Genomic DNA, 12,111 nt, shown 5'->3' with positions numbered 1-12,111 from the left:
CTGGTGTGCAAGGAGCTCCAGGCAGGGATGGTCTTCAAGGTGCAAAGGTAAAATACCTCATCTCTGAGTTTTCATGCATGGGTGCCTAAAATTCTGCTGTGAGCAGAGACACAAAACATCCAGCTCTTCTAATGCACTCTGCATGTAAGGGAATGAGCTTTTTACAAAACCAGAAGGAACCTGAAGGACAAAAAATGGGGTGATACCAGGTTTGGTCAAATTTGACCATTGTCACCCTTCTTGCCAGCTTGGCAAGTGTTTTTCTTACCCCATTCGTAGCAAGCTGATGTTATAAGCAGCACATTGAGTAATCACCTCATTGCTTACTAGATCTCTTTGAATCCTCTTGTTAATAAATGCCTGGGTTTGGTTTTGCAGGGGGTGAGGGGACTAGAAGGCACGGCTGGGCCTCCAGGACCTCCTGGACCAAGGGTGAGTACAGGATAGCAGAACCTTGAGATCTGTTAATTAACATCCATCTGCTAATTTGGAGGCACCAAAGCCCCACCAGCTTCTGTGAAACAGGTACACTTCACTTGACATGGGAAACTGGGCCAACTTTTGGTCTAGATGGTAGGTCTGATAGTTACTGGTTCTCACTGCTGAAATATCAGGAACTTGGAAGTCCTGAATAGTCTAAGATGGGGATTGATGTCTTTGCATCAAGCCCCACAGTGGCTGTGATAGAGTCAGGTGTTTATGAAAACTGAGGTTGAATTCAGCTCATAACTTTGACATGCTCATTCTGGGAAGATGTGGAGCTGGCAGGGATCAACCTCAGCTTTCTAAACAGTAGGGAAGCACTGTTGCCTTCAGAGCAGGCTCTGAAAGTTGTCCTGGTGCTGCCTGGAAGACTTATTCTCACTGATCAGAAGAGTTTTAATCTCTACTGAACTTAAACATAATAGCTGGAAAACTATAAAAGAAAATATTTCTACTGATTGTTTGTTGTTGTGTTTTTTGCTTATTCTTTTCTTCCCTTTATGGCTCCAAAGGGCAAGTAAACTTCACAAAGAGGAGATGACCAGAGAAGCCACTTCCCACTCCCTAAGCTACTGTTACTGTTGTAAAATATTAGAGGCAAACACAGGTCTTAAAGGAAAAAGAAAGCAGCAGTTTGGTATTAGGAGGCTGCAGAAAAGGGTTATGCTCTAGGCTACGTCTAATCTGAATATAAAATGAAGGATCTAAAGCCTGTAAGGGAAAAACCACATTGCAGTTTGCTGGCAAAACTCTGCTCTGCTGCCTTAGCTGTAATTGGGACAGTAATAGGAAATGATGGGAACATGACTCATACATTATATACTCTTAACATTGGACTCGTGGCTGGTTGGGCTACTTACATAAAGCTTAAAGCTACAGTGCCCTTGCTAGAGCCCTCCAAACTCAAACTGCTGCTGGCCCTGGAGCTGCAGGGGGGTGACAGCTTCCAACAGAAAAATAGGAAAGTTAGGAAGTATTTGGACTTTAATCTGTGTCTTGTAATGAATGTCTGCAGGGTTTCCAAGGAGTGACAGGCTCCCGGGGCAGCAGCGGAGAGAAGGGACCTCCAGGTGATGTTGGGCCAACAGTAAGTTTCTGCTTTTGGGTGTCCAAGAAGGCCAAGCCATGAAATGTTTGAGTGGAATCAAGCAGTTCCCTCAGCACTCCCCCTCAGAGGCTAAGGAGTGGTTTTTATTCACTCAGCCTTCTTAAGACATCTGGATGTGCAAAGCTCAGGCTTCTTCACTGCTGAGAGAGCATTTAGCAAATCCCACCTCCCTTTGCTCTCTGTAGATTCCCAAGCTACACAAAATCCAACAGCCAAATAAATTTCTGCTGTAAGACAGTGATTTCCTCTTCTCAGATGTTAAAAAATACCTGCTGTGTTGGGAAATCTGTTCTAAGATTGTTTGGGGGAATTTCTGCATCCCTCTGGATGGTTCTTTATGCCTCTGCTCCACCTGCTGCTTTGTTATTCTTTTTCCTAAAAAAGAAGCCAAAACATTTCTAAGAGCTTGAAGCTCTTCTGTCATGAAGACAAGGAAATGACAAAGAGGGTGGGCAACAAACTGTGCCCCATGTCCCACCAGTGTAACCCACATCCCTAAGGATTCTTTTGTTTCCTTCTGCTCTTCCTTTCCCCAGACTTTTATTTTTCCTTTTCTTTCCCTGTAGGGGCTGCCAGGTCCAAAAGGAGAAAGAGGAGAGAAGGTGAGGTTTTGGGGTGGTCTTGGCAGCAGTGCTGTCAGTGTGTGCTGCACTCAGGAAGAGTGGATGTGGTGATGTCCCTCACAAGCTGTGCTTACACACACACCCCTTCCTGGTGTTGGGTATCTTTATGTCCCTGTGGCCTCTTGCCTTTCTGTTCAGCTACACTGGATGTGCTGGTGGGATTTAAATGATCCTGTAGCCCTCAGGAGCTCCTTACTATCACTTGTAGTCATAAAGAAGAAATGCCAGATTCAAATCTACTCTTTTCTGAGAAGGAAAAACCAAACCCACTTGATTGAGTTGCTTTTTTGTTCATGTATTGCACAAGAGGGGACTCATCTGTAACACTCCTCTGGCACAGCCCAGCACTGAGCCTTTGAGGCAGCAGAGCTGTGCTGCCTTGGAAGGTTATTTATTGCTGGAATAAGTTTTGCTCATCCTGACTTTTGGTTCAAAAGAAACCCTGAATCTTTCTAGGAGTCTCATTGCCAAACCTGAGTATGTGAATTAGGCTTCAGACAGGAGTGAGCTGCCTTTGTCTCAAGTGAATGCTTCACTATTACAATTTTTAACACCACTCTCATTCTCACCAACTCTGCCTCTTCTCTGCATTTTTTTTGCAGTGGAATTTTCCTTTTTCCTTCCCATGGGTGTTGTACCAAGCTGTTGTTTAAGTCTGGGTAATCTGCACAGTGATCCAGCCAGAGCTGTGTGGTTTAGAAATGTTTTTGGAAATATGAAGTGGGTTAGTTAAGAATTTTTGCAGTGCTTATTTTTAAAGCAGCTTTTTGCACCTTTGTAAGTTCTCCCTACTGAATTGAAACTTCCTGAAGAACCTGTCAGATGTGTTGAATTCAGAATACAATAATGGTAAGAATCCATATTCATAAAAGATTTAGACAACGATAGGACATTATGATATCTGATCATACAAAATGTTTTGCATATCAGAGAACACTGAGTTACAGATTCAACATCTTTTTTGATAAAATTTGAGAGGGAAATGTGCTCTCCTGTTTTTGGTATCTTTGGTAATTATTGAGATTTGGTCTGGGCTTTTTGATGTGCAGGAGAAAAGCAATTATTAATGTTTCCCAATTTCAATGTTATGACTTCAGAGCTTTGTGATAAATAAATAAAGATGCATTTCACACTGATTAATATCTCTGAAGCACAAGCTGACAAAAAGAATGGGCAGAGAGCTATCATGCACTATGATATTGATCCTTTTTAAGGTATATTAATATTCGGAGGGGTTTGTTGTTTCTTTTTTTTAATTTTAAAAATATTTCCCTTTAGGGGGAACCACAGTCCTTGGCCACAATTTACCAACTGGTTAGCCAGGCTTGTGAGCGGATGATTCAGAGTGAGTATAACCAGCCAGTGGTGAATAAAACCAGAGGGCAGAGGGTATGAAGCTGTAGTGACCTGGGAGCTCCTCCATCCTCTGCTGTGCTGAGCACCACGCACAGCTTGTGTCCCACCCCAGGCTCTCGGTGCTACACTGGTTTTCTTGGGTGACATTAGCACAGAAACCTGTGAAATATTTCTTTGGAAAACCCTTTGGCACTTGGCAAAGCCCCTGTTGTTCCTTAAACGGAAAAGCTTGAAACTAATTTGAAATAAATTCTTGTTTTGGTGCTGTGTGCTGGTTTCTCTCAAGACGAGGTGTTTTTGGTAAAGCTCCTGTGCTGTGATGCACCAAGAGGAGTGGTGGTTTCCCAAGGTCAGGCAGCAAAGTCATGGCTGAGCTGTGCATCTTACCCTGCAGCTCCTGGCTTGCTCAGTTTGGCCTGACAGCCTCTTAGCACCAGCTGATCATTTCAAGTCCCTTGTTAGACAATATCGTCTCCTGTTGTCTCTTCCTGGAATCTTCCAGCCAAGAAATACTCATTTTCCATCTTCCCTTCTCAGCCCACGTGTTGAAATTTGACTCCTTCATCCATGAACATGCAAGGAAGCCAGTTCCTGTTTGGGAAGAGAGATTAAAACCAGGAGAACCAGGACCACCAGGTCCTCCTGGTCCCCCGGGGAGCAATGGAGAAAGAGGACAAAATGGCTTCCCTGGTCAGCCAGGCAAAGATGGGTATCCTGGGGAAAGAGGTATGGAGAGAAGTCTTCCTAAACATTTTTTACTCAATCTTTGATACTTGAACTAAAGATTTCAGTGCCTCAGGCACTAAAGTCAAGATAACACATGATTTTATCACATCTCATTACTATGTTCCTTGTGGGCTTCTCTGTTCTGGGCAGAGCATCCCATGTTAGATGGCTCAAAGAGCAGGGAGAAGGCAGAGGCAGCTCACTCTTTCTGCAAGCTCTGCTTTGAGAGGAAGGCAAATGTGTAGATTTTGAAGGGTGGAGAGTTTCGTTTTAGAGAGCAGGGAGCATTTCCTCCAGAAAAGCAGAAGAAGCAGCCACTTGGACGTGGTGAAAGGAATCACCTCCAGGCTGAAGTTACAGGTCTTGGAAAATGCTGGAGGAAGGCGTGAGACAACTGAAGTAACACTGGCAGTGAAAGTAGGTTTCTGGAGCAGTAGCTGCAACAACAAAAGCTTCACACATGACTAAAGAAATAGATTAATGTAATCTCAGAAAGTGGCATCAGTTATTGCACATGAATGAGTGAAATGGTTGGAATATGTTTTGCTGAGATGTGCAGGCAACATTTGCCAGTGGCTCAAGCAATTTTCTGTCAAAATAAAATGAAAACTGTTGGTTTCAGCAGTGTCCTAACACCTCCAAAGAAAGAGACTTTCTGTTTAACTCCTTGCTCTGTCACTGTTCAGTCATACCTGGTTACCTGCAGAGCTTATAAAAATGTCACTTAAGAGAAAAGGGAAGTAACAACCTGCAGATGTTTCCAGTCTGTCGAGTGAGGAGCTGGAAGGAGGCAGATCTCACTGAAAACCAACCTTAAGGACAAGGCTGGTTAAAATATTTTCATCTTACAAATGTGAAAAATGGTGTTTGTCAAAATGCACTCATTTCCCTGAGATCTACTGCTGACACCAACAACCTCATGTGCAAACAGCAAGCCTGGCTTACCAGCACCTGGTTGAAGAGGTGGTTCAGCTCTGTGATGTGTCTGAGCCATGTGTGGAGCGTGGGACTGGACCTCAAGCTCAGGCCAGGGCACTAAAACCAGTGCTATCAATTTCTCTGTGAAAAATCTCCCTTTTCACCCCTATCAAGCTGCAAATCAATGCAGGTTGGAGACCTGTTTGTCATGGGCAATGGATTACTCTGGAAAAGATGGTAGATCCCAGGCAGAACTAAAGAAAATGGATATTTCTCAGTGTAGCCAAGGGCTGCAACTTCACTTCAACACCTAAGAGCCTGCTGGGGAGGCAGGAGAAGTAATTCAGGGTGAAATGCAAAGTGCAGTGAAGTGACACATCTCCTCTCTGCAACTAGGTGCCCCAGGGCCCAAAGGAGAAAAAGGGATGCCTGGAGCCAGTGAGGAAGGGATCCAAGGACCCAAAGGCAGAACAGGTAGAGTGAACAAAATGTCTTTGTAGTGGGGCCATCCAGAGCTCAGTAGTTGCCAGTTCAAAGCATCCTTCAACCTTTAGAGCACCATGGTGAGGCAGACTGACCTCCCTGCCCCAGCACTGTCAGCAGCATCCTGGGTCATTCTTCTCTGCTAAGGTGTAAGAGATTGTCCCAGGCAGCCTCTTCCCTCTGGGAACCATTCCCAGATAATGCATTTTAAGGACCTGGGACACGTCCAGAGAGTGTTAGTTTTGCAGCCTTTTTGCATGCTAGACCAGAGTCTCAGGGCACTGAAACTCTTTAGAAATTCAGCTCATAGAGCACAAGGGGTTTGGAATAATCTGTTAGGATTTGGTGTACTCTTCCTTCTTGATCCCTGTTCCTTGGAATCAGTGGGAGGTTTGCCATGGACTTAACAAACCAGGCACTATCAAGACAGTGTGTTCAGACATGTTTTCCTGTATTTACATTTTTAGAGTTGAGAAGCAAAGATGCAAAAAGCAATGATTCTGAGATGGATGCTGGGTTAAGGTGATTTTCTGTCTGGGTCCACTTAAGTTCAAGAATAAGATGTGAATCACTGAGACTAGAAGAGTTTTTCAACTGACAGGTCTGATTCCTCCACTGAAGTGAGGAAACAGCACTCAAAAATCTAATTACTATGTGGGATGGAGAAAATATAGAAGAGGTTTTACCCTGAAACATGTAAAGTAGATGTGCTGTGACTTACAGAGCTTTTCCTTCTTCCTTCCTCCTTCAGGACCACCAGGAGAAGTTGTGCTGGGGAAACCAGGTCCAAAGGGCTACCCTGGGAATGCTGGTCCTCCAGGTTTTCCTGGTGTCAGAGGGCAGCCTGGGCAGCCTGGATATCCAGGGGGCTGTGATATCTCCGGATGTTATGGGGCAGATAGGAGAGGTATGTCCTGACTGTCCCACTGCAAAAGTTATGATTTTAGAACTGGTGTCTCTGGTTACTCCTGTTAAGCCAGGCAGAGACCTCTGGTCCTCCTTCAGGCTCTGTCAGTCCTGCAAGCCCTTTGCAAAACAATCAGGATGATTCATATGCAACTCATATGCATAAAAGCCAATCCAAGTGACTGCTCCCAGCCATTCTTCATAGCTTAGCACATAACTGCAGCAGTAGTTGAGCAGCTGGAGTGATCATAGGGGTGTCTTCAGTTCTTAATGTCCCAAGCAATGTTTCCATGGTGGATAGAGAGGAACTGATCTCAGTTCCTGCACATACATCTCATGGAGCCCCAATTGTACAAAGTCCTGGGAAATTAGGAAGATAACCAGCACCAAACAAAAGACTTACAAGGCAAAAAGGTTAATTCTACACCATTCCTTGATGCTGGCTTATTTATTTGCTCAGTGGCCTCATCTCCTTTCCACACACAGATTTCTTCCCCTGACGACTGGTGCGGAGGCAGCTGAAGACATTGCTTTGCCCTGGAAAGCTCTGGGTGAAAGATCCACACACTCAAAGAGAAGCAGCAACCTCAACACCAAGTGTGGTGTTTGTGGGTTTTCAAATGTCCCATCGTTTCTACATGGCCAAGGCAATCAACCACTAATGCCACCAAACCAGCCCGTGTTCAGAGGAGTCATCCCCATCCCTGGTTTTCAGCAGTGTTCAAGCTCACATTGCATGTCCCACAGCAAGACAAAGACACAATCAGAGGTGCAGGCTGACAGATTTGTAAGACAAATAAATATTGTATTTCAAAGCTCAGAAATAACAGATAATTTTTGCCCATTTGTCTGCTTGTGGTTTCTTTTTGTCACTTGCTGTTCTGGGTCCCCAGCACCAAGGACAGCAGCTCATTCCCAGAGATGCAAATCCACTGGAGCAAAACTGCATTTGCTGTTGGTTGACAAGGTAACAAAATCTAGCCCTGTTCTGACTGTTTCTGCTTGTGGCAAACTGCAGGTGGCTTCCTCCAGGGGTGTTATGTACACAAGTGCTGCAGACAGAGGGACAAGCTTCCTGTGAGGTGACAAACCCCAGTGTTAAGCCTCCTTCTCTGGGGCGTGGTAACTGTCAAGCAAAGGCTTAGATCCAACAGAGCACAGCAGTGTACCCAGAGGAGCTGGAGATGAACCTCCTGGTCTTCTCCATCTCTGCCTTTTGCAGTCTGAGCAGCTATTTCATCATAGTTTCAGAATATTGAAAGGCTCTGAGTCTGACTTTTGTCTATATGACGAGAGTTAATTGTCATGTTACACCCCCCTCCTTGCATGAGGCAGAGTCTAATATGTACCCACGATGGACCCTACAGGTACTGATAAAAATGCAGCTCATCCTCTGAAATCCCTGCTTTGGTCTGTCTAAGCTGCCCCTGCTTCAGACACAAATGTGTCTGAACTGGGATTGAAACCTGGACCAACATAATGTTTCATTTTTTGCCCAAGTGGAATAAAGCAAACAGTATCAGGAATGTTTTGGAGTTCCCCCCCCCCCTTTCAAAGATCCTGAGAGGCAAAAAATGGAGCATCATGTAGAGTCCTGTCATTTTAGTTTGGATGTGCAGTTTCTGCAGCTGCCTGGGTATTCCTCCTGTTACAGGCAACCTTTGAACACTTAACTGCACATGTTTAGCGACCAGATTATCCCATCAATACCAAAGAGAAAGAGGTCTACCTTAAGAAAATGAAGTTGTTTAGACAGGGAATCAAAATACTGTTTCTTCTTACCATTATGGAAAAATCGTATAGAATTAAGAAATTTTGCTAAGGGAACATTTGAACACAGCAGAGTTATGTGGGAGTCATCTACAACAGAAGTCACTGAAAAATATGATTACTGCATCTTGTAAGTATTTGAAGGAGTCCTTGCCTTAATTCTCTAGAATTCTGCCTCCTTGGTTCCTTCTCTAGAAGCTCACAAGAATGAATGTTTTGAGCATGACACACATTCCCTTCAGAAAATGAAGGAAAATGCACAGAAATACCACTGTGATAGAAATGACATTTCTGTTCAATTTGGAGCCTTGTGGTATCAAATAGCAACCTTTCTAGCTTAGATGAAGTGTTGCTGCAGACACAGCTCCCACCAGAAGAAAAAGGAGAGTTCAGAGGAGCTGAAAGAACCCGAGCATTGGGAACACAGTGTTTGGAAGAGATGCATTCACAGGGATGGACACCCTACAAGCCTGTTGTGGAGCTGCAGACATTTCCATTTATACAGGTCAAAGAGCTTTTGATCTGTGTTTTCCCTATTCTCTGAAAAATGAAGGCATTCTGAGAATAAACCTACCAAACCTGCAGGGAGTTGCATTCAAAATGGTTCTCCTTTCAGCCCTGGATATAAAACCCTGATACCTGTGGCAGATGCAGTGGGCAGGAAAGGCAAGGAGGAAAAAGGGGCTCCTGCACAGCAGAACCTAAAATTGTTCCCATGGAATGCTCCCAAAGTGAAGAAGGGAAGCACATCGAGGTGGAACACCTGCATTTTGCAGGTAATTCCCTCTCCTTTCCAGTTTAAATTAGCACAGCCAAATTCCCAGCCCTCAACTTGCTGTTCTGTCAATTCAAATCTAGCAACTGCAGGTGATTTGACACAGAGCTCCTTTCATTTTCTTTGTTGATTGTTTCTAAAACTTACTAACCTCATTTAAGTGCCTGCTTTGGGATTTAATCTGTTTAGCAAAATTTCAAGTGGTATTTGCTTTAGTCTGATTGCTTCAGGTACAACATGAAGGGTCAGACTTTAACAAAATTGGGTCCCAGAAGGGCTATTGTTTAGGAGACAGACAACCTGCTCAAACAACTTCTCCATCTGTCCCATGAATGGTTTGATTTACTTGAAATTATGGATATTTAGTCCTCCTTGTCTCACAGTTTATCACTGTCAATGAAAACTTTAGTTAAGAAGTGTCATTCATTAGCAATGAGGTTTGAAAAAAATCCCTTAGTAGGGACTTTGTTCTTAAAGCTCTAATGGCTACAAATAAAAGTTTGGGCATTACTTTTTCTGGATTTAAACCTGTTTTATGGAGAAACCTGGCTTAACCTCAGTGCAAAAATTCAACATATCCTTGTGAAATCCCACAAGTGCCTCCCTTTTCTTCACCATTGCAGATTAATGCCAGTTTACCTTCCCTTCTGCTCAACCCTTATTAAAATCCATTGTCCTAATTTGCTCATTCTTCCTCCTGCCCTGCAGCAATCTGTGTCGTGCTTCCTTTTCCACAGTGTGTGGTGTGACATCACATCTTCAGTTTCTTTAAAGCATCTTGCCTCCAGTCCTTAAGTTTTGATAAATTTGCACTTCTAGCCCTGCTGCAGGGTTTGACCCAGCTTGAACTGTTGGGTCCTGGCAGAGGCTGAGGACCTTTCAGAGACAGATTTTTGATGTTTGATTTTTTTTTTATATACATAATTGATTTTTTTTTTCCACAAGCATAATTTTAAGTTATTAATTTGGTCTTAGGATTGCACTAAGTACAAATGACTAACCAGCAACACTTCTAACCAGCAGCTCTCAAAAGGCTTTCTCCAGGGCTCAACAGCTTGGCTTGACCAGATTGAAAGGGCTGGTAAAAAAAAAGGCATCTCAGGAGGGACCAAAAGATCTGCAGCAACAGAGAGCCCATTGGGGCTGTCAAGGCAGGTGAGGTGTTTATAGAGGGTTTTCCTGAGTCCTTTATGTGGATTTTACATCTCACACATGCATCTTTCTGCCTGTCTGCCTCTACACAGGTGGGTTTCCTTGTGTCCAGTTTCTTGATAAATATCTAAGGAGACACTCATCCAAAAGAGGGTGATAAATGCTGTGGGGATTAGCTCACTGGAGAATAAGATAATACAGTGGCAAACAGTCCTGAGAGCAGCTGGGGAAATGGGGATTACAGAGATCATCCTACCAGCCAGCTGCAGATAAAATACCCCTCGTGCTCTATGGCTGGGAAGATGACCCAGACAAAGTGAGTGTTAGGGAATCAGAAGCAAGAGGATGGAGGGAAAAACAAGAAAATTGTGGTATTTGAGGATAGTGTAGTTAGTTTTCAGTGCCTTTTGTCTTCTTCCTTTCATGACCAATGGAGCCATACTGGTGTGAAAGCATGAAACACTATGGTGAGGATATGATCTCTCCTTCACAATTAAACCAGGAAAGGTCAGTGTTAGTGTCTGCTTTCTGGGATGTCTTTGGGGTCTCTGACCTTAGTTTTACACTCCCAGATCCTGAAAACCAGTTACTTTTGCTCTGGGTCTCTTCCAAGGCAGTTCTAGGGCTCCTGCTGTACCCTAATCTTACTTCCTCCCTCTTCTTCTGATGCCAGAGTGTTCAGTCAGGTCCTGGGAATAGCTCAGAGCTGGGAACAGGGCAGTTGTTCACAGCCTGGCTGCACACGTTCTCATGGGGTCTTTCATATGCTAAATAACTCTTTCTTTGTGCTTCCTGGGTTTGTAATAGCAGCATTATTCATTGCTCTACAGCTATAGCATGTTTCATATGCCAGTTTTATTCCAGTTTTTGACCTTTGAGTCCAGTGGAGTGACAGCATCCTCCTCAACAGCCTCCGAGATGGAACAACCTGCCTAAGAAAGAGCAGGAGGGATTGATTCCTGTTTGTTCCCGAGACACATCAGAAGCGGAAGGTAAGACTTTATTTGAACTTTAAACTGGTGAACAATCAATGCCATGTGAGAAGAAACAGAGTTGCCACTGTATGAAAAACGTGCTGTTGGCAAAGGAAGGACACTGGTCACCTGTATTGTTCCAGCCTCTCCTCAAGCACCAGTGGGATCTTTGTAACTGGTTTCTGCTGTCACTTCTCATCTTGTCCTGCCAAGCCTTCATCAATTCTCCTGCTACCCTCAGATCGTCCTGCCAGGCAGGGCCCCAATGCAGCTCAAGGTACAGCCACTCTCCCCTCCCTGGGTCATGTCCCAGGCTCTGGTGCTGTCCAAGCCCTCCCACCTTCACCAGGAGATGGGAGTAGAGACTCCAGTTGCTGCTGACACCCCAGTCTGGCTTGGAAAGTGCATGTGGGCTTATAGCTTAAAAAGTGTATGCCTAGCAAAGCTCTGGGTGCTTATGGACTGGGGAGGAGGAGGAGGTTGCAGTGGGAGCTCTGAGCAGCCATGGTGGGCACAGCTGCAGTCTGGTGACATGATGCCCCTGACTCAGCAGTGTCCAGGCTCAGAAATGGCCCTGTCTCCGTAATCATTTTATTGGTGCACTCAAAATGCAAAAAAGACACCAGAGAGGGCTCAGGAGCCCATCCTGCCTGCACCACAGCCCTAATCCTGGCTGCACCACAGCCCCAATCCTGCCTGCTCCACAGCCCCCAGCTCAGCCCCTCTCTGCTCTGCAGCCCCTGCTCAGCCTGCAGCTGCGATGCTTCATTTATGCACCAGACTCTGAAGATGTTTGACTGTTTGTTTTCCTTTCATTGCCATAAGCAAACTCACTGA

At 44.6% G+C, this 12,111-nt stretch overlaps 1 protein-coding gene across 1 annotated transcript in view; it reads left to right on the top strand.

Moving 5' to 3' along the window:
* The window catches only part of COL20A1 (collagen, type XX, alpha 1), a 46,156-nt gene extending 39,541 nt beyond the window's left edge, over window positions 1-6,615 (top strand). The window contains exons 32-39 of the mRNA XM_009998722.1: window positions 1-47; window positions 379-432; window positions 1,499-1,570; window positions 2,158-2,193; window positions 3,493-3,559; window positions 4,108-4,296; window positions 5,611-5,688; window positions 6,449-6,615. Of these exons, the coding sequence (XP_009997024.1) occupies window positions 1-47; window positions 379-432; window positions 1,499-1,570; window positions 2,158-2,193; window positions 3,493-3,559; window positions 4,108-4,296; window positions 5,611-5,688; window positions 6,449-6,615 (710 nt within the window). The remainder of the gene's footprint in view (window positions 48-378; window positions 433-1,498; window positions 1,571-2,157; window positions 2,194-3,492; window positions 3,560-4,107; window positions 4,297-5,610; window positions 5,689-6,448) is intronic.
* Window positions 6,616-12,111: the final 5,496 nt, after the last annotated feature.

Source organism: Chaetura pelagica, unplaced genomic scaffold (assembly GCF_000747805.2).
Source record: "Chaetura pelagica isolate M959 unplaced genomic scaffold, ChaPel_1.0 scaffold275, whole genome shotgun sequence".
Taxonomy (NCBI): Eukaryota; Metazoa; Chordata; class Aves; order Apodiformes; family Apodidae; genus Chaetura; species Chaetura pelagica.
This window is presented reverse-complemented; position numbering and strand designations above follow the sequence as displayed.